Raw genomic sequence first — 21730 nt, 5'->3', positions numbered from 1 at the left:
ACATTGGTTGGCGAAAGACGCGACGGGACCAACCGAGGAGACCAGGGAGAATCAAGGGCCCAATTAACGGGAATAGCTTGCTTTGTGTATGTCCAAGGGACCAACCGTTCTCGGGTTGAAGCTGTGACAGGTCGAATCTTCAGGGTCTGAGTTGCATACTGAGTTGACAGCCAGGTCAACAGATAGATATATGGCCCTTGCACGGCTCTATCGACGTATATACATTCGACCTGCCCAATCTAGATACTCCCTTCAGGGGATACCAACGGCTTCTTTATCCGCGTCTCATTACAATCTTCCCCATCTTTTGGCACTTCTAGAACGTTTAAACTTTTAGCAACCCAACAGCACTGGGAAAAACTCCACCACGCCATGATCAAAACAGCAACCATGTCCGCTACCATCGCGTTACCCATCGCTGACGGACCGATAGACCCTGGAGAATCCCCAATTGCACCATAGGCTCGAGCAATTGCGATGCTAATATGAATACGAGCCCCGAGAACATCATATCAACGCGGGTGCCTCTGCTCTCGAGTTCTCCTCTTCAGGCTCGACGACAGCAATTCGGAACCATGACCGCCTTTTTCAAGCCGAGTTCAGAGACAGACGTCTCACCCGAGCCGGTGCTCAATGATGCGAATGGCGACCTTGTTACCGCTACCGAGGAGCGCAGTCTGCAGCGCGGTCTCGCGGAGCGGCACCTTTCAATGCTTGGCATCGCCGGCGCCATCGGGACGGGCCTGTTTCTCGGCCTTGGCGGATCGGTGCAGACGGGCGGTCCCCTCGGTGCTCTCCTCGGCTACGCGACCGTCGGCCTCGTCGTGTGCGCCGTGCAGTTTGCCCTCGGAGAGGTTGCGGCGCTCCTCCCCGTGACGGGTGCCTTTGTCCGGCATGCAGAGTTTCTGGTAGATCCAGCTTGGGGATTCGCAATCGGTTGGAACCTCGTGTACGGCAATGTTCTATCTGTTCCCTCCGAGATCACGGCCATCTGCGTGCTGTTCGAGTTCTGGACCGACATCAACCCCTCCGTTTTCATCATCATCTTCATCATCCTAACCGCAGCAGTCGGCCTCGCCTTTATCCGCGTCTTTGGAGAAGTCGAATTCTGGTTCGCCCTGCTCAAGATCCTGCTCGTCGTCTTCCTCATCATCCTAGGTCTTGTCATCAACCTCGGAGGAGTTCCAGGAACCCCTCGGATCGGCTTCAGATACTGGAAGGATCCGGGTCCGTTTGTCGAGCACATCGCCACGGGGAACTGGGGCAAGTTTCTTGGATACTGGTCCGTCATGACGAGCGCCGTCTTCTCGTTTGCGGGTGTAGAGTCCATCGCCATGGCTGCTGCCGAGACGAGGAACCCTGCAAAGGCCATCCCCAAGGCTTGCAAGAATGTCTTTATCCGCATCATTGTCTTTTACATCCTGGCCATTCTCATTGTCGGCATGCTGGTTCCGAGCAACGATGAGCGTCTTAACGATTCGTCTGGACAAGCGGCTCAGAGCCCCTTTGTTATCGCCGCGTCTGCTGCTGGTATCCCCGCCATCCCTTCCGTCGTCAACGCCGTTGTCATCACCTCTGCCTGGTCAGCATCGAATCAGAGTCTTCTTGCGGGCACTCGTGTCCTGTATGGTCTTGCCCTTAAGCGTCAGGCACCTCAGATCTTTCTCCGAACGACTTCGTGGGGCACTCCCTACGTGTGTGTGCTCTTCTTTACCGCTTTCATGTTCCTCAGCTTCATGAGTCTCTCGAATGGAGCCATGACTGTCTTTTGGTGGCTCGTCGACCTGACTGCTGCTGGAGTTCTTGTCTCCTGGTCGGCCATCCTCCTGAACCATATCAGACTGCGACTCGCCATGAAGAAGCAGGGCATCCCCGTTACCAGCTTACCTTGGCACAACTCATGGACTCGTAAGTTCCCACTACCCAGATACTTAACGTGTTGCATTCTCTAACATCAGCAGCCTATTCCTCCATTGTTGCCCTCTGCATGTGCTTGATCATCCTCTTCACTGGCGGCTTCTCAGTCTTTACAAAAGGCAACTGGGACCCTGTTGGCTTTGTATCATCCTACTTGTGAGTGTCACGCACCATCTTATATCCAAGATCTGTTAGCTAACAATCTGGCAGAGACATCCCGCTCGTCATAGCTGCATACCTCATTTGGAAGTTTGTCAAGAAGACAAAGATTGTGTCATTATCCGAGATACCCCTTCAAGACGCAATTAAAAAGTCGGAACAGGACAGGGCCGCGGAGGTATAGACCCGACCCTGGGAACGCCATCCATAGAGTAGAGCATTGTTACAATGAATTAGAAGTTCAAATCACGTCTCGGTCCTGGCTCGCCTCCTACAACGTGAGTGGGGTGTAGGAGTGCCTCTCCTCATCTCAACTCCAACCAAACAGTAGCTCAACCACATGACTATACCACTTAAACCGATAAGCATACGGTTCACTCAACTCACTCAAGTATTCTGTGATGACGAAGAGGGATGGGCAGCCCTCGAGAAGCCGCCTTGGTCAAAGATGGTCTCCTCTTGGGCATGCAGGAGTGATGTGAGCTCAGAGTATCAAGAACCATGTCACAGTCTCGCCTTCTCTTCCCTTATGGCTCATCTACGACGAAACACTATCAATCCGACTCTCCTTCGTATATGTCCCACATAATCATGCTCATTCTGACCCGATGGTCAGGGGGGTGGCAGACAGAGGCGGCAATGAGGGATGGAACATGCAAGTTGTCCCCTAGCTATGGATACAGGCCACAGAAGCCATCTCAGAAGAGCTAAAGAATATAGATACTCGATATCAGCTCTTTTAGGCTATGAAGGCGCCTGTCTTTCAAGACTCTACCGGAGGGTATGCAATTACCTCAAACACGCCGAGAGAGGAACAAGGACCACCGACTCTGTTTAGCATATCCAAGCACCCCGAGTCCCCAATCTTCTCTTTTTTTGACACTCTCTCCGAGACGAAACCTAGCATCACCTTGGGTCAACTCGTGGCCAACTTGTGGTCAAGAACAGTGTCACCTTAGCACATCCTGTGGTCATTCTATGTCCAAGTTGACGTTGCCTTGGATCAGCCCCGGGCAAAGTCCTATAACATGCGCAACAACACCCAGAAGCATCCGTCCCTTCCTGTCCCTCTGCTAGGAGGTCAGAACTCATCCAAACTCACGATTCACGGGCATATCGTTAGCCTCGTCCATTATACACCTCGAACCATACTACAATACTAGTTATACCAGTCCACACATTGAACTATGCTGCTTGGCCGCCGGTCGAGGACTCTGCTTGGCAGGTTGAAACCACATAGCATACTCTCAAGAAGGGTTTTAAAGAGCTGAAGTGTTTCAATTAAGAGCCACGCAACTTCTTCACATCAGGAAGTATGGGTATCTTGAGGTCGACGTTCCCTCCAGCAACACTGTCACGGAATACAACAACTGGACACTCATGTCAAACGGCAACAGATGGCTCTTAAACACTGTAATCACAATAGAAACAGTCACTCATTCATTAGAGAAAACCCTTATCCAGCTCGTAAAGGTGCTTCGGCTTAATTCAACTTGTCAAACTCTACCCGCTTGACGAGGTCGGTGGCCATCAACCAAGCCAAGCACCCAGAAGGATAGCCCTGCCAATGAATGAAAGGGCATCTTTGAGAGATCATGCCTCTGTAACTCAGTATTTAATGAGATCTTAGGGAAATGATTCCCCTTGGTCATATCCTTGAGCAGGAGGTCCCCCTAGAATAGAGTGTTCGTATGATATTAGACAAGATGCCCCTTGAATACTGCGTTCAAGAGGATATGCCGCCTGAGCCCAGTGTCCAAGGCACATCAAGCAACAAGAGCACGCAAACTTCCGGTCAAACCAGCAAACACAAAGCTTCTAGGTTTAGAAACACCTTTGATCAAACTTCCCAAAGGTCCCTCGCTCTACGAGAGTTCAGCTTCAGCTCAAAGCCAAACACATTGCAGCCATCACGGCAGTTCCACAAGGTTACAACGTGTCCCATCTCTAACCATAACCTTTTCTTTCGAAACATATGCTACGTCGCATCTACCCGGAAATGCTGACCCGGTATCTCGGTCCTGGGAAGCAAGCAACACCCTCAAATGTCTAGTCCAGCCACCCAAAACACAATCTTCAGCTTTGTAATCGAACCGCTCGGAAATAATCATCCATGATAAAATAACGATAAACAAAGAAGAACATGACTAGCCAGAGGTTTGAGCTTGATGCTGTGATGACGCTCCCAATAGTTCAAACGTCATGACCAACATCTGTCTTGACTCGGACAACACTAAAACTATCCATCCCCCCCGCCGTGCCGCGATACTCTCCTAGTGAAAAAGCCGCCCCATGCGGCCGGGCTGCCACGCGCAGGGCCGAGAACAGATCCACGGTTCCCTTTCCCCCACCTACGTCAAGATGGTGTGGTCAAGAGAAAGCAATTCTGCGGAATGTTGTGTTATTCGGTGATATTCCTGTTTTTGCTTCTTACCGTTGAGAAGAAAGGAATCAAGTCTTTGACGTTATCGTACATGAGAAAGCTTCAAGGTTAGTTTGACAGCAAGCCCTGTGGCATCATGATTCCCGACGCCATCCGACGATATGGGCTTAGTTAGTTTAGTCACAGCTCGGACCGAGTCCATGGTAAAAAGGTCCCTTTGCTTTCCGTAGTGTTACGGAACTGGGAAAGTTTGGGAGAAGAGACGGGCCTCCAGGGGTGGTGGGTGTGTTGGTGAGTGTTTGCGACACTCATGCTAAACAAAGAAATCTGCGACACTGGGGATGGCACATCCTCTCAAAGTTCAGCCGCAGATGGACAAGACCAAAAATCCATCCTCCTTGGCAAGAAATCTCCCCCAACCCAACTCGCTTCCCCCCTCCGTCAGACCACGGGAGACTGTGCCGCTCACCCACATGCAACGCCGCCCGCCCCGAACTGTGATCGGCACGCTCCAGACCCCCCGGGAGATGAAATGGGCGTCCATTTTGGCGAGATTAGACTCAGAGTTTCTCGCTAAAGAGACAGAAGGACCTCGTGGCACCCCGTGCGGGATGGATGATCGATATTGACAGTCCCGGACATGCGGATTCAATAAAAGTCGCATTCGAAGGGTTCAGGAATGTTTGGCTATCCGTTGAAAACAGCGTTTTCGAAAGCATTCCAGTGTATTCTCGGAATCAGGTCATTCCATAGAAGAAGCATTTTCGCTCGCAGTTTCAGCCATGGACGAAACGCTGGTTCCGTCCATCGTTGCATGCGTGTTGCAGCGGTGAGCCAAGAAAAAGCGCCTGGCAGTTTGGCTATTCATTCTTACTTGTTTTTTCTTCTTCGTTGTAGAGCGGAGAGAATCACTAGCTTGTTCTCCGGCAGAGGAATCGTTCCATTGTCCATGCCTGTCTGTCTCACAAGCTTGTTCTTCATACTAGACGTATCTATCTTGGAGAGAGACAACTACGACGACAAGAGCAGCATCAACGGTCGACGATCCTAACCTCATGTGTATGTTTCGACTGGTCACATGCAGAAACGTCGACCTTGCTTGGCTGAGAATAGCTTCTCTTCCCTTAATAAAGACTTATCATTCAATATCACCTTGTCAACACCATCTTGTCCTGGTCACCAACACCAACACCAACACCAGAACCGTCACACTTCCCGTGCGGTCCATCGCCCCAATGATCGTCTCCGTCCCATCACGCTACCCTCCTCGAGCCCGCCTCACCTTTTTCTCTCTCTCGGCTTCCGGCTCTCCTGATTCGTCTTGAGGTCTCTCCACTCATCCATCTTCTTCATTCCAGACACACAATGCCGTTCGCCCTGCTCCACCCCCTGACCCCATTGGCCGCCACGTTTCCGCCTTGTTTTTGTGACCCTGTCCAACCAATCTCGTGAGCCAAGACTAGCATCTGCAGTAGCTTCCTCATTCTTTTTTCCCGCGTTATTATCGCTTTGCTTTTTTTCTTGTCTCTGCAGCTTCTGTGACGGGGGCCAATGGTGCAGATGCCGTAGCGTGACGCACCAGGATGGAGCACACCGTCGACGATGCCGTGATCCTAGACGATGAGTTCAGGAGTCGTGCATCACTAGACGCATCCCATCGAGGCGCTACTGGGAAGAAGGTGGTGCTGCCAGTTCCCGCCGCCGGTGATTCCGCGTCTTGGTGTTTCACTCCCCCGGGCTGTGTATGTACTGTAGACTTGTTTGAAGCTGTGACGCCAACATCGAGGCCTCTACATCACCGCCATGTACATGTCTGCATGTATCTGTGCCTGTTCACAAGTCAAGTTTCACCCAAGTTAAGGCCAGCCATTGAAGTGAGGTATCTCAAAGTCGTTGTTTGTCATTCATTTGGTTGATCGGCAGATGCACTGTTCTCTGCAGTGCGAGGTGCCGTCTTTCCCTCAGCTCAGCTCAGTAAAACGTATTTGCTTGCTTTGCTTTGCGCCATCTTTTGCGCGAAATGCTTTGGCTATCGAGCCATGTTCCTCTTCTCTAATCTCGATCGACCCTTGCCATTTTTCTTCTTCCCGTCGCGGAAACGAAAAAGCAAAACATAGTCCATCCCCATCTTCTTCCCCCATCCGTCATCAAATAAGAAAAGTGAATGTAGAAAATAAGAAAAAAGGTATCTTTGATCCAGACCAAGTGAATGTCTCGGCCATTCTTCCGTCTCTATCGAAAGAGGGCGCCTCCAGATGATGAAAGTAGTGATGAAAAAAAGTGGTGAGAAATTAGAAAGACATAGTCGTTTCCGTATCAGGCGTTCGTTGCGTCCCAGGAGGAATATTTTCCAGAAAAAGGGCCTTCCCAAGGCATAAGAGTATAAATCGCCGGGTACAAGACAAACAAAGGGGGGAAAGGGGGAATCAACAACTCCATCTCCAAGAAATCTCTTTGCAAAAACAACAGAGTGCCACCCCGTACAAGATTCGCTGCGCCAGACTTTCATGCTTCTACAAGAATTTGATATCTTGCCCCTTCCTCATAAGTTTCCTCAAGAAAATACAAAAACTCCTCGCTTTTTCGAAAAAAGGTGTTTTCCAAAAGTGTTAAAATAGACATAGAAAAAAGTGTAAACCAAACAAGATCTGGTGTCCAAAAGATACAGGGTCGAAAAGAACCAGTCCCGGACTCTCATTTCGTTGGGTCGTTAAACGTTGTTTTTGGTTGGCGTAATCCTTGCACGGCTTTTGGGGTGTTTTTTTTGGTGCATCCAAGTATGTAAAGGAGTCCCTGGGGATGGTAATGTGTTGCCAAGGGTCGATATTAAATGTCGAGTAATGTCCAAGGGAACCTGAAGAATCAAACAAGGGGGGTCCGGGGCTTGTTGGTGTTGGGCCTCGGGGGGTATCTCATCCAGTTTGTGTAAGGGGCGGCTGCGTCGATGCTCAGTCAGACAAAATCATGTCTTGATGACGAGATCTAATAGCAGCCTTGGAACGTAGGCATAAAGGGGACCTGCTGGTGGAAGGGTATGTGGTGCTGCAGGATGGGCACATGTTGAACGTATTTTACCATATCCCAGATAGGGAAGTAGGATTTGTGTTGTTGGCAAGGAGCCTGGATAGGAACGGGAGCCTGGATGGGTACAGGAACCGGCTGGCAGAGCATAGGCTGAGGGGGAACGGCCACCGGCACCTGCACGGGGACGGGGACAGGCCCAGAGTACTTCTGGGGCACAAACTCCTGGCTGTGGTAGATGAGCTGGTGTTCCTTGGGCTCCTCGGGGTCGAAAGCGTGGGGTGCATACTCCGGAGGAGTCTGCGGCATCTGGCGTTCCTGGTCAAAGTCATCGTCCAGGTCGTCAATGGTGGAGCCGCTCGATGTGAGCGAGCCCTCATCGTCAGAGGATGAAGCCGGCGACAGAGGCGAGTCGTAGTCGTAGTCGTCGATGATGGCATCCTCGGTAGAAACGTATTCGGTAGTGTGGTCTGGTGAGGCCGGTGGTGTCGGGAGAGAGACGGCCGGCATGGTAAACCTAGAGCAGGCCATGATCCTGGTTCGGAGCTCGTTGAGAGTGATCCGCTGCTCAGGGTTGGGTTCGAAGATCCGTCCCAGAATTTCGTTCAGTTCATCCGAGAGTGGGAGGATCGTCTTCAGGAAGTCCTTGGATCCGGCATAGGCCCGGTAGGTGGAGTCCTGGAAGGAAGCTTGTTTCCATGGGTTGCGTCCACAGGTGAGGTTGACGAGGATAACTCCAAGGCTCCAGACATCATTGGGGGCGCACATGTAGTAGGGCTTCCTAGCAGAGGGGTCCAGGCATTCTGAAGGAGGGGGAGGAATGTTAGTTGTCTGAAAGGTGAAGGGCATCAAGGGGATCAAAGGGGTCAATCAGTTCGAAGGGGAGGAAAGATATGTACCTGGACTCATGTAAAATGTTGAACCGCATCCGTAGTCCTCGGATCGATCATCTGAAGTAGCAAGGCCAAAGTCGGCCAGCTTGACAGTGTCTCCACGGTCTGTTACCAAGATGTTCTCCGGCTTGAGGTCCCGATGGTAGATTCCCAGGTTGTGGCAGTGCTCCACGGCATCCAGGATCTGGAGGAAAATGTTCCTGGACAGTTCATCCTTACCAACATATTGACCACGTTCAGTAATATTCAGGAAGAGATCGCCCTCGGGGCAATACTCGAGAATAACGTAGATGCAGTCGGGATCATTCACAATCTTGAGCATCTGTACCACGTTGGCGTGGTTGGATGCCTTCCAGTGAAGACGGATCTCTCGTTGTTGGTAGGCAAACTGGCGGGGCTCCAATTGGGTTCCATCAGGGTTGAACTTGCTGAGGCACTTGACGGCGTATTTACCTCCGGTCTTGAGGTCGACAGCGAGGTAGACAACGCCATACGCGCCAGTTCCCAGGATCTCAGTCAGCTGCAGAGTGCCCTCGAGCACCCGGCCTAGCCTCTCCTCCGGAGCAAGTGGCCGTGTCGGGTAGTGTCGCGGCACGGCAAAGGGTTGTTGGATGGTGCACTTGGGGTTGTCGAAACCAGGCGACGCCGGAGGGGTTTGGTAACCGAAGATGGCATGGTGCTGCATTGTTATCTGTTGATATCTAACAAGTCCTAGAACTGGGGAGTGGTGGTCCTGGGGCCAGAGATATATCCAAACGGGAGAGACAGAGAGAAAAGGAAAAAGCATAAAAGAGGATTCTCCAACGGCCAGAAAAGGATCCTGATCCAAAGTCCAACGGGTTGAGTTTAGCTCCTGCGGGTTGTTGTTGAGGGTGGTTGTTGTTGCGTGGTTGTTGTCGTGGGTTGTCCCGATGGCCGAATCAACGGGTCGAGATAGGCAGGGAGGCAAAAGAGGTGTTGAGTCTTTGGCCTGTCGCCTTCCAAGGAAAGTCGGTAGGTTGTCGTGGGGAGGATGGCAGAGAGGGAGGTTTTGACGGGACCGAGGAGGGCGACAAGAGGACCTAGTGGTCACGTCTGCGAGAGCAGGGCCGGTGATGGAAGAAGGAAGTCGGAAGGAATGTCGTGAAAGTGGTGATGGAGGTCCCTCTCAAGCTAGATCCGGGAAGAGGCCAGTATAACAGCTCGCGCAGGATGAACGAGGCGGACGAGCGACACACCAAGGCAGAGTACGTACCCAGCCGCAAGCCTCAGGCTTGGGATTGCGTGGATCACCCACACCAAGGGGGGTCCACCGGCTTCATCAGACCCTGGTCGGCTTGGAGAGATTAATGACATGGGGCCCTGTCTTGGCCTCGTTGTGCGTTAATGCTCTGCTCCGTCTATTCTTGTCGAGCGAGGCGTGGAGCCGGAGGGGGGCGCCATGTACTGCTTCAAGGTTCGCCTGGGATGCGGCGTGCTGGGGCGTCGACTAGCTCGACAGGGGTGGCGCCTTGGTGACGCTGAGCAATATACGAAGAGGCAAGGATCGTTAGCTCTGACACAACGAAATAAAGTGGTCCGCTGTGTGGTCCTCTGTGTCACTGCCTCCCCAGAGGCCAGGCCTCCTCTCATGCTGCCCCCCTCTTTCGGGCTCTCAGCACTAACGCCATCCATCGGCCCACTGCCAGGCCACCCATCCTCGTCCAGTCAGAGGCATCGATGGGGCTGCTGCTGGCTGGCAGATCGCTGGCGACCTGCCTGGGCGGAGTGGTCGGGTGCGTGTGCATGTTTGTGTGCACTGAGCTCTGTGGGCGCCCATCCGTCGGTACGCTCTGTGTTGTGTGCGCTGTGTGCTCTGCTGACACCCCTTCCCTCTCACTGTCTCCCCAGTGAGTGCCTGTGTTGCGTGTCCTTTCACTGTTCCCCCCCTGTTCCCCTCTTCCCTCTCCACTGTCGGGCGAATCGTCATAATCGACAGCCCCGTGACGGATCACAGTTTGGCTCAGCAGCCCGCACCCGCACCCCAAGCCCGCGCCCAGCTTCAGACTTTGCCTCCGTCTGTGACTGACCTGTCCGCCCCGGCCGGCGCGGCGAGGACGAGGCGAAGGAGGCGGCAGAGAGGAGAGCCTCCTCGGAGGCCGGCGTTGGACGAGACGAGACACACACGTTCGTTCTTTGTCTTTGATGGCCGCACACAGAGTTTGGGTGGAGTCAAGTCCGGCGGTGCTTTCGTTTCGTACCTACACATGCTTTTTGCCCGACCACTGGTCCCGCGAGAAGCAGCGCAGCTGGAACGGAGCTGCAAACCTTGGCTGGAATCCTCGATCGAACAGAAGGAAACCGGCCATGCAGCGAGCGATTGGCTCGTGGCAACCACAGGCAGGCGTCTGTGGCGCTTCGCCGACGTGTTTGCGGAAAGGAATGCATGAAGTCATGGAGTTGGGGACCATGCTGAGACCCTTCTGCATCTTTTCTGCGTGCAGTGCAGCATTCGTGCCTCAGGATGTTATCGAGCGCTCCTCTCTTTGGCTTCTTCGATCCAACCAGCCTCTCTCCTGCTGCACAAAGTGCCTCGTCGAGTCGCCCGCAAGGGGGGGCTGAAGGTGAACTGGCACCACTGCTGCAGCTGCCGATCACTACGGCAAATGGGCCGCCCATTCAGCGAGCACCAACGAGACGACGACGGGTCGGCAGCATGCATCTCTGTTCTGGGGCTAGAGCGCCTGCTGTAGGCGGATAGGCGCTGGCCAGGTCTGGGTGTCAAATGTGTGCTCGTCTTGTCTTACTCTGGCACGCGGTCTGAGAAAAAAGAGACTCCAGTACAAAGGCATCACTCTATGCCTGCCTCAAACGAGTCCTATTCGTAATAAAGAATCTCAGGTAATTTCTAGAGCATTTCTAGAGTATTGAGTCTTGTAATCATAATTTTTCCTAAACTTTAGTATATTTAAGCGGCATATTTCGTCACAGAGTAGTGGTATTTCCTAATGGTTAGAGGTACTCTGCCCTTTTGGTCTCATTTTTCTTGGACCACATGTCTGGCCTCGTTCAGGTGCAAGTTGTGCAGGGCACAGCCAGGACAGATCGACATGTCAAGAAAGCACCTGAGTGGCTGGATCCCGCACCCAGTTCGTTTTTGATGCTGAGTTGGTTCAACCAGTGCCGGGCCAGCTTTGAGCTGTGATTGGTGCACGCCGGAGATGATATCTAACTGCGATGTGTATCATTTCGCCTTTGTCAAGGCTGACAAGGAAGGATTTGCGCCTCTGTGAAGCAACTGTACGTTTCACTCGTAAGCGAAGTCGTGTTTGTGTGCTATGAGTGTGCTCTGCGTTGTAGGCGGCAACGTGAGGCTGTCCAGGACCCAGCACAGAGATCTCATCTATCAAACAGACGCCTGTGAAAAGAACGATATGTAGCCCTTGTCTAACACTGGAGCGAGGCCAGCCATCCATCTGGTAGCCATATGGCTTGTCTCTGCACGTATCCTTCTGACGGCGTTTCCTCAGAAGGCCTCAAACGTGGTGTCAAGTCATTGCTGAAGGGAAACGGTGGCAGGGCAGGCCGACCCGGACGGCTACTGGGCGCATGCCGGCATGGGCGACGCAGACCCTAGACCATGGGATTGCTCGAAGCAGACGGGTGCAGAACTGGAGTTGTTCTGATTGGGGTGACCATCCCGGGGTCCAACATGCCGACAACCCTGCCACGACAGCATCCAGTACAACCCCAGCGGTCCCAGAACTCTTGTCGACGATGCATCTCACCGCGAGGGCGAGGCCGTGTGTGTGTCTGTGCCCCCTGTTTGCGAGAGCTGCGTGTGAGCGTGGACAGTCGACGTGCCCCTTGGACAGGCCACTACAGGCCACGACGGGCCGGGTGGGACAAGTGAGGCTGTCAACAAGAAACGGGTTGCAGAGGAGGCGTCCAATCACGGACGGCCCTGGGCAGAGGGAATGCGCCCGTTGTCGTCCACTTTGCTGTCACGCTGCAATCTGGTTGCCCGTTGAAGGCATGGACATGATCCTGATCCTGATGCTAATTCTGATGATGGGTTGAGGGCGAGGATGAATCAATGTGTTGCTTGCTGTTGGTTCATTCACCTGCCCTTTGCCGGGAGGTGCCTCGCCTCCACGCGCATTCCATGATGGCTGGAGCCCCAGATCCGAGCCTTGACAGCTGGGGAGTCGAGTTGAACTCACAGGGCATGCCAGTTGGAGCGTGTCTGTTATTGACATTCGCTCTGTCCTCATGAGCAAGTGACTCTGCCTGTTGTCTCTGCTTCATCCGTCGGCCTCAGCCACGTATGTATTCCGCCGCGTGATGGATGTTATGACATTGAAAAGACGTGTTGGCAAAGGACATGTTGGGTGAAGCTCTCATTGTCGTCCTTCTCGAGCCTTGTCTCACTCGTGCCGCTACCCTATTCCATGTCAAAAGCCGCTGTCAACAGCGAGATCCCCCGGAATACCCCATCTCGCCCACTGAACTGTCGCTAAAAACGGGGACGAGACAATGTCCCATTACTGGCAGATGCCAGACAGGCGCTGGGGAACGGGTCATGATGCGAGAAATGCATGTCGCTGGGCTGCGATGGGGGAGAGAGGTCCCTGGTCTCAGCGATAGCCTGGCATGTTTTGCGCCTGGAGAAAAGGGCGGTCTGGCTTGTCTCGCTGCTGTTGCTCAACTTGACCGTGATGTTCTCAACATGCCTATGCATGGATGGCATGTCAAATCACGGGTGGATCTAGGCCGCGTTGAGACTAGCGCCAAGATCTCGTTCCCCCTTCCTTCCAACTATCTTGCTTGAGCTTCGTGTTCGCAACAACACAGACCAGACCAGCGAATAAACAATAGTTTCAAGAGGAACCTCCACCTGACGAGCATCGATACAGAATGGAGAACGGTTGACGGCAAGTCGCTTGATCCCTACAGTACGAATGCAGCCAGGCCAGGTCTTGCCTTGGGTGCCATGCGATGGCGCCCCCATGGCGCTGCCGTCCAGCAGGGATGTCCCCTGGAATCGACCCATTCTCGCCGCCCTTGCCAACGCCTTTCCAGGGCGTCGAGGCAGATGAGCGAGCACTGATTCCTCTGATGCCAGAGTGCCTCACTAAGGAACCTGTCTCGAATCTCCCCTAAGCGGCCAGTCTGGGGCGTCGATCATACACTCTAGTTGAGGCACGGCGCTCGCTCCAGACATTGCTCAGGACTGTCGGGAGGATCCATTTCACACTTCCCGCCTTTGACGATGGATACTACGTACTCTACAGTGCTCCCTACACTTATCACACCCGCTAAGCAAATCGACGAGGTCCAAGCAGCCCGCCAAACACGGGACAGATTCATCCAGTTCATGCATGAGCTGATTCTGGGCAGCTGGCTCTGACCGAAACCTGCTCTCCGTGACTTGACCGGCGGTGACCGTCACAGCTCTCACCTTTCTCCTGCACGGGAAGCACATCAAGCCGTTCTGATTCGACATGCCGCCCGTTATGCTTGGCCGATCCATCGGGGGCCGAAACTAGACTTGTCGACGTGCCACTATTGGTTGTGACTCGCATAAAGGACATGACAACTTGGGATAGTCGTTGATGATCCAGGAAAGAGGTGCAGATGCAAGCTCTCGAGCTGGTGGCATATCGGTCCAATAGGAAATATCCTCAACCTTGCCGTCACGCACTCACTTACAAGACGCACAACCGTCGATAGCTCCGAGTCATGATCGTGCGTCAATGCCCGCAGTGTGAGCAGCGAAAGACGTCAGCCGGCACTGGGGAAGCACCGTCCGCACGGCACAAGACCCAAGCCTCAACAGCTCGATCGGGAGATGGTCAGAGAAACAGGCACGGCGATGGACGGCGTCGCAGAGCGCACCATCACGTCCCCGCCAGGGCCACCTCCCCGGAGCCATGGCTGCGGTTGTTGAGTTATCACCAAGGCAGGGCTCCAATAGGGAGCAGAGACTGCCAGCATGACACCTGCTTTGAACACAGAATCGCCTGCTTCCCCCCGACCATTAGGCGTTTCTAGCCAGATCAAGCGATCCTTGCGTCTCGGCTGGGGATCTTGCAGAGGAAACAACCCGTAGTCGTTGAGCTTGGACTTGTCAGTGGTCCGAGGGGAGCAGGCAGGTATCCAGACTCGGCAGCAACAGGCTCACCGTCTTGTTCTGTCTCGGTCACTTCATGCACCTGGATCGAGAGGGCAACCTTCTTGCATTCAATTCGCCCACCGTCTTAAACGTCGGACGCAACAGCTGGGATGTCCCGGGACGTTTCGAGATGGGCCGATCGAGGTCGATGGCAGAGCAGATTCACCGCCAAAGGCAGGATGTCCGGGCCTTCCTTACGTAGCGGTTCGACGCAAGGGAGGACAATGCAACGGCGATTGGAGAGCCAGGGACATGATACTACGCCATCACGGGACGATGGAGCCACGGCGGCATGCGGAACCCCGCTGCCAGCCAGAGTCAAACCAAACCGTTGTCTGGGTCTGGCTCAGCGCAGATCTCGCTCGCCCGCTATCAATCTCATTTGGCGTTTCGCCACTTGACGGCATGTCATGGCGGCGGACGGCGATCAGCCATGGCTCGCTTGACCGTGGACCACATGTTCGTCGCATGGACTCTGGGCGTTGTGGTCCCCTACGCAGAAAACGCACTCGCCGTGGCCGAAGTCTAAATCAGCCAGGCAGGCGCAGAGTCGAGACCCCTCAACGGCGCAGGAGGCGAATCGGGCTGCCTGGATTGAGGACTAAGCAGTGGCCAGGCCAGTGTGGTAGGGGCGGCGACGATTGGATTGGGTGGTGTAGAGCTGGCGGGATGACATCCGCGGCGCCTCGAGGGCTCCAACTAACGGGCGGGACAGTGTGTGTGTGTGATGGTGGATGGATGATTTGCATCGAGAGCTTTCTTCAGCCGGAGATCTCTTGGTTCCTTCTTGGACGAGGTGGTTGGTTGGTGGACGGCCAGGAGACGTCTGCGGCATCAGATTCGTGGGACGATCCAAGCAGACCCAACGTCACTTCGACTCTCTTTTGCCCTTCCTAGATGTCAAACCACCGTCTCAGCCTCAGGGATCCGGGGGACCAAGTACCGACAATAGCCTGCGCCCGGGGCATGGGCATGGAGGGAGTGTCATGTGTTTCCACGCGAGCGCAGAGTTTGCTCGGGCACGAGGACGGCAGACAGATTCGGCCGTCTCCTGATCCGTCACCCGGTGTTGCTGCTGCAAGTGGAGATGCCGTCACGGAGCGGGGCCGGGCAAAACACGGAGGCCGGGTGACGGCTACCCTGTACGGACAGCTTGGTGATGCTGAATTGGCCTTTACTGACTGGTTAGGCCCAGGAGCCGGAGTTCTACTGCCGTTGAGCTTGAGATCACGATATGAGTGACGAGTCCAGTTCTACAGTGGATCAACTCGCCTTGAGTTTCTTTGATCGGCTATTCAGACGGGTGAGACACTCAACAAAGTCGTGAAGAACATCACGATCCCAGGCCTGACCCAGCATGATCAGTCATCGGAGCCAACCAGAGTCGAAACTACCCTACTTCATCCACCAGTGAGCGACTACGGACAAACTCAACGTCAAACCCCAAGGACTCGAAGGTCGTCATGGCATAGCACGCCCGAGACAAGACGAAACCACCAAGGCGAGGAGGGCGCACACGACAGTATGATCGCCAAACCAAGTCATGATGAACCTGGTTCCTGGAAAGGGTTCAGGTCTCGCTGGACGAGCAGGCACCCCAGCGAACCAACGCCCTCAGTGGCGCCGATCCTGACGACACACAAAGGCATCCCCGGTCAAGTCGTCCATATCATCCGATCGCTTCCCTTTGCCACGCCCGTCATCAATGTCTTGCCCTGCCTCGCACGTATCTCCCACAGGCCCCTTCGTCCCGCCCCCTGCCTCTCGAACAATTCCCCCAGGGCTTCCATCTCACTCACCGTTTCTGCTGCGCCCAATTGAGGATCCCTCTATCGCAGCCCAACAAGTGAGGCTGAGTCTAAACTAAGCGACCGAGCGACCCCCCCGTTCTTTTCTTTTTCCTTCGTTCGAACTCCACCCGTTGACTCTGCTGGGGCCGGGATGACACGGACGGGCCAAAGTTGCTCGTGCTGGGGGATGATCCATGGAGCAAGCAAGCAAGGCAAGGCAAGCCCTGGCGCTGTGATGTGATCGTCCGCCCTGGGGAGAACCCAAGGTTCGCAATTTCAATCTGACGGGGTCGCCGCAAGTTGCAGGATTGTTACAGGTGTGTATGAGACACGATGTTGCTCATTACCACCTGCTTACCAACAGTAACAACGGGCGCTTTGAATGAGAAGGCACACACAAATCGTCTCGTCTGTCTGCACATCATCACCTTGAGCAAAAAAAAAGAAAAAAAAAAGAAATAGAAAACCCCACATTTCCGGCTTCACCTTGTGGTTGGCACGACTGCTTGCCAGCACAGCACATTCAAGGTGGACCGTCCAACCCGCGAGGGTAATATCGCCGTGCAGGACCTGAAGATCGCTGCAAAATGAACCAGCCAAGTTCTCGGCCCTGACGATTGGCAGTCTCTCAGTGACGTGAATTTTCTTGCTCATTCAATATTAAGGGATTGATCGCCAACGCCTCTCGTGTTGCGCAGGATGAGATCTTTGCCTTCCACGTTGGGGAGGTTGACCTCATCATCGACAACTGATCCATGACATGACACACAGTGATGGGCAATTCAACCCTGGATCCTCAAGTCACACCCGTCAATCTCTTTTGATAACTGGGCCTCCTGGTCTTGCCTTGCAATTCACCGACGACATACGTGTCCAGGTTCTCGTCGCTTGTTCACCCGTGACACAAGTCCGCCGCGTCCTCTCCGAGACAGCAGGGCTACACTACCGTCCTCCCTCTAAAGCTGTCGTCCAACGGCGGATCCTGAGGAATACAGGCTCACACAGCGGTTCAAGATCTCGTCTTGTGCAACAGTGACTCCTCCGTGTGGCAAACGTCCAAACATCAAAAAGTTCCTCCTTATTGATCCTCGCCACGTTACGCCCCCCGGTTCTCGCACCCACAACATCCCCATCATCACCAGGCGCGCGGCTGGAGGCACTTCTGACTCCCCTTCACATGTCCACACGTCGAGGCAACAGGGAATTCTCTCTCGCCCGGCTTTGCAGCAAGATCTCGGCGTAGACCAACGCTCGTCTGCCTTGTCTGCCTATTCCCCACGCTCACGAGGAAGGCCAAGGCAACCGCGCCACCCCATCCATCGTTCCTGGAAGCCTTTTTTTTTTTTTTGCTTCTCAGCCAACGGGTTCCGTAGAAGCCGGGCGTTCGGACGTGCCGGGCGTGTGTCGAGGCTGACCCGATGTTTGATATTCAATCGCCGATTCAGACCGAGACAATATGAGATCAAAGGCCGTCCCTTGCCGTGAACCACCACACAGATCGGCTCGAGATCATGTGGATAGACCTTGCACCTTCTAGCATGCTTCCAAGTCTAGAACCTCCCTTCGGTTCAACTGCAAGACATGAAGCAAACATGTGAGACATAACGAGGCATGACATAAACGGTGGTGACACCTTTCAGAGAGCACTGACCAAGTTGTAACCATTCACTTGTGAACCAAAGAGCCTCCCTTTGTTCGTCTAATATTCTAGCCAAGTCTACCCACCCAGTCTTTGTTTTCCTACGATCCACATGTTTTACAATCGACTTCTCCAAAACAAGCCGTCTTCGTCATTCACGATTCCCCCGTCTGCTTCACCGCCGTACATGCCCCGCTCGCGAGGTAAAGAAGGGATGACGGAGCGCATCCGCAGGTTTGATCCTCTTGTCCGGGTTGAGCGTGAGACAGTGCTCAAGGAGGTCGATGAAATGGTTCAGATCCCTAGTCTCGGCGTCGTTCATCCCTCCCGAGGCGGCCATGAGCCTCGTCCGCAGGTCGCGTGTGGGTTTCACCACAGCCATGGTCCGAACGGTAGTCTGTAAGCGCGACATATGTTAGCCTACTGAATCCTAGCAAACAATAACAACAAACTTTCTAAATCGAGAAGTGACAGGAACCATGTGGGTGGGAATGGGACAATGGCTGAGCGCTTGGACTGAACCTTAGCAGCCGTTGAAACCTGCATGCAAGGGATGGAATGCTCATCGTGGCTGACGCTGAGGGAGTCCGATGTACCGAGACAAGAGGCTGACGATGCATGCGGCCGGATCAGAGACCTCGAAAGGATCATGATGCGTCTTGTCAACACGGCCAGCCATCTCATCTCGTCCCATCCATCCCTGACAGTAGTTATCGCCCGCAAGGAGTTCTAGATCCTAGATCCAACAGCCTCCAATGTCTCTCGATCCATCGACCGTTGGATGGATGGCTGACCAAGACTCATGGTGACGCTTCCCCACACGGACTGGGCGCTTCCGACTGCAAGGGGAGCCAAGCGCTTACGCCCACAGAGCTCCATAGCAAACGGCCCCCAAGCATGGATGTTTGCAAAAATAGAAGAGACATTGCGTGTAAAGACATGGCCGCTTCAAGCATGGCCTAGTGGCGCTTGGAATGGAGGCAAGGGGTAGGAATGGCAAAAACAACAACATGCGTGCATGCATGGGGAGTGAATCGAAATCATAACGTACCTTTCCGAGAACCTTGTCACGCTCGACGCTGATGAATTGGCCCTTGTCGTCAAAATGAACACCCGACAGTTGACCTCGCTTGAACAATTTCGGTGTGAACCTGCCTCGGATCTCCATAATGGCCTTGAGCATCTGGTTGTTGCTGTCTCCGGTGAACAGGATCTTGCCTGTGTACAACTCATACAGGGTGCAGCCGATGGACCACATATCAACCGAGTAGTCGTAAGGGATTCCCAAAATAATCTCTGGCGCTCGATAGAATCTACTGACAAGGTATGGCGTAATGTCCATATGCGCCGTTGCTGCGTCAGACTTGTCGATGGCTGTTCCCAAGTCACAGATCTTGAGCACGTTGCGGCTCTCGTTCACCTACTCAAGTCAGCATTATGTCCACTGAAATCAGTCAGGATAACTTACCAGAATGTTGTCGGGCTTGAGATCAGCATGGATGATGCTGCACTTCCGCATGTGTGCCAGAGCAACAAAGATCTGGTACGCATACGCTCGCGTCGCCCCGAGGTTGATGCCCACGTTGTTTCCAAACTTGCGCAGCACTTCTCGCAGGTTCATGCTCAAGTTCTCAAACACCATGCACAGATGACCCTTGTAGTCGAACTGACGCTCAAACTTGATGATGTGCTTTCGATTCTCAGGGTCGGCGTCGTTGAGCTTCTCGAGGATGGCAATCTCAGTGTAGCCTCCCTTTCGGAGGGCATCGTTGTTGCGCATCATCTTGATGGCGACAAGCTGCTTCGTGGTAATGTCGACAGCCCGGGCCACGCCCGAGAACATGCCCCTTCCTAGTGCAGATTGAATCTGATATCGACCGTTCAGGACCTCACCGATACGAATCTTGTAATATCCGTCCTTGTCGTCGCCTTCGAGAATACCCCCCTTGACAACGGCCTGGACATCAGGAGCTGCACCATCGCCCTGTGCGGGTGCGAGAGGCTCCACGGGCTTTGTTGCGTACTTGTCCTCGTCAAAGTCTTCGGCAAACATGTCAAAGTCGCCGTCCTCGTCTTCATCGGTAGCCTTTTCAGACGGCTTTTCCTGGACTTCTTCTTGTGGTTGTTCGGCTGCAATAGGATGATGCTCACCATGAAGTACGACATGTCCGTGTTTAAGTTCACCTCGTCGTTCATCCTCTTGCATGTCCCCGGTTGGGTCATAATCAGCCGCAGAGGGACCATCCTCGTCATCTAGTTGGGCCTTCCCATGGGTGTTCATCAACTCCTTGTCATCGAGGAGGTTGATACCGCCGGGCGATGGTTCATCGTGAGATCCGGGTGAGCGCGGTGACGCTAGGTCTGTAACATTGGTCAGTCGAATTCCCCTACTGGAACATGTTGACATACTCGATCGGGGAGTGCGAGGACTGGCAAGCTCTGACTGCGTTCTCATGGGCGTGTCGGGCAAAGTCGATGCGGGAGATGATGCGCGGGCCTTGTTCGCCGCAGCACCCACGGCATGAAGGAGAAGAGGAGTCGCCGAGCTGGACTTGGCCAGGATCTCCTCTCGTCGCTTGCGTCGTCGCTCGATCTCGGCCTCTTCGTCAATGGGCTCAGGCTCCTCGTAGTCAGGCTCAGGCTCCGGTTCGGGCTTCCGTTCGGGTTCCGGCCGAGCCAGGGGTTGCCTATTCGCAAGGTTGGCACCGTGCTGCGACTCGTACAGCACTTCAACGCACCTCTGGGAACTCCGGGAGGGGCCATTTCCATTTGAAAGGCCTTTGTCTGGTTTAGCATCATGTCGCTGGGCGCGTGAAGCCTCTCCTACAGTCGTCCTCTTGGACACAGAACCGCCATTCCGCGAGCTGCGGTCATCATCATACTTGAGCTCTCCGGGTGCGTCGTCTCGACGATCGTACTGGCCTTCTCTCACGAAGCGGTCGAACCTGCCCCTGTCGGCGCGGCGGGATCGATGGGGAGAACGGCTCCTGTTTCGCGGGCGCTTGTTCGCATACCAGTCCCGATCCTTGTCGCGATAGTGATCTCGTTCCCGACTCCGGTCGCGGCCATCGTAACTGTAATTGGATGCGCGTGATGCAGGTCGGTCGAGGTCGTCGTACAGGCCGCGAGGCCTTCGATTATCGTCGCGTCGAGAATCCTCGTAGTGAGAGCGATAGTGTCCCGAGTCATGCCTCGAACCGTAGGAGTCTCGGTCCCTCTCCCTTTCCCTGTCGTCGTAGGGTCGCTTGGAACCACGGGGCGAGTTGCTTCGTCGCGAGGTGTTGCTTTGCCTGGAAGCCGAGTCGTGGTCCGGAGTCGAAAGTCTACTTTTTTGTCTGTCTTGACGGTCAACACTGCTTCGTCCAGTGTGCTGCAGTGAAGTTGCCTTCAAATCTTCAGCGCCATTCTCGATGATCTCGCCTTCGTCCGAACTCGACGCCATGATGCTGAGTTTCGGCTGTTGAAGCAAGGACGAGCAGAGCAGAACAGTGTCAGCGAAGAGGACTGAGAAGAGCACAGTGCAATGGGAAAAGAGCCCAACCGGATCAGTAGGTAGTGACTCGTACAGGCTCAATATCGTTGGGGGTGGCTTGAGGGGGGAAATGGAGCCGGAGCGTAGTCCAGACGAGAAGCGACTGAGTATATAGAATCTGGTGGTATAAAGCTCCTCCTTTGAATGAGGGCTATCGGATCGGATCAGGTGCTGTGAAGCCTGGATGATTGTACCGTGTCGTTAGGCCTGGAATATGTCGCTCAACATCTCCAGACTTTGACGTAACTACGTAGTTGTCTGTG

At 54.1% G+C, this 21730-nt stretch overlaps 3 protein-coding genes across 3 annotated transcripts; 1 reads left to right on the top strand and 2 right to left on the bottom strand.

Moving 5' to 3' along the window:
* Nucleotides 1–485: 485 nt before the first annotated feature.
* NCS57_00824800 (AA-permease domain-containing protein) lies at nucleotides 486–2260 on the top strand (the record flags this gene model as incomplete). The annotated part of the gene is made up of 3 exons (XM_053058071.1): nucleotides 486–1908; nucleotides 1962–2073; nucleotides 2128–2260. 3 exons carry the CDS (start codon nucleotides 486–488, stop codon nucleotides 2258–2260), a joined length of 1668 nt encoding a protein of 555 aa, XP_052911902.1.
* A 5181-nt stretch (nucleotides 2261–7441) lies between these two features.
* NCS57_00824700 (uncharacterized protein) lies at nucleotides 7442–9496 on the bottom strand (the record flags this gene model as incomplete). The annotated part of the gene is made up of 2 exons (XM_053058070.1): nucleotides 8380–9496; nucleotides 7442–8283 (listed from the first exon to the last, which is right to left on the bottom strand). Exons 1-2 carry the CDS (start codon nucleotides 9158–9160, stop codon nucleotides 7442–7444), a joined length of 1623 nt encoding a protein of 540 aa, XP_052911901.1. The 5' UTR covers nucleotides 9161–9496.
* Nucleotides 9497–18110: 8614 nt separating this feature from the next.
* NCS57_00824600 (Non-specific serine/threonine protein kinase) lies at nucleotides 18111–21377 on the bottom strand (the record flags this gene model as incomplete). The annotated part of the gene is made up of 4 exons (XM_053058069.1): nucleotides 18111–18332; nucleotides 18987–19355; nucleotides 19404–20296; nucleotides 20345–21377. 4 exons carry the CDS (start codon nucleotides 21375–21377, stop codon nucleotides 18111–18113), a joined length of 2517 nt encoding a protein of 838 aa, XP_052911900.1.
* Nucleotides 21378–21730: the final 353 nt, after the last annotated feature.

This window comes from Fusarium keratoplasticum, chromosome 6, assembly GCF_025433545.1.
Source record: "Fusarium keratoplasticum isolate Fu6.1 chromosome 6, whole genome shotgun sequence".
Lineage (NCBI taxonomy): Eukaryota > Fungi > Ascomycota > Sordariomycetes > Hypocreales > Nectriaceae > Fusarium > Fusarium keratoplasticum.
Note: the sequence above shows the minus strand (reverse complement) of the source record. Positions and strands in the feature narration are given on the sequence as shown.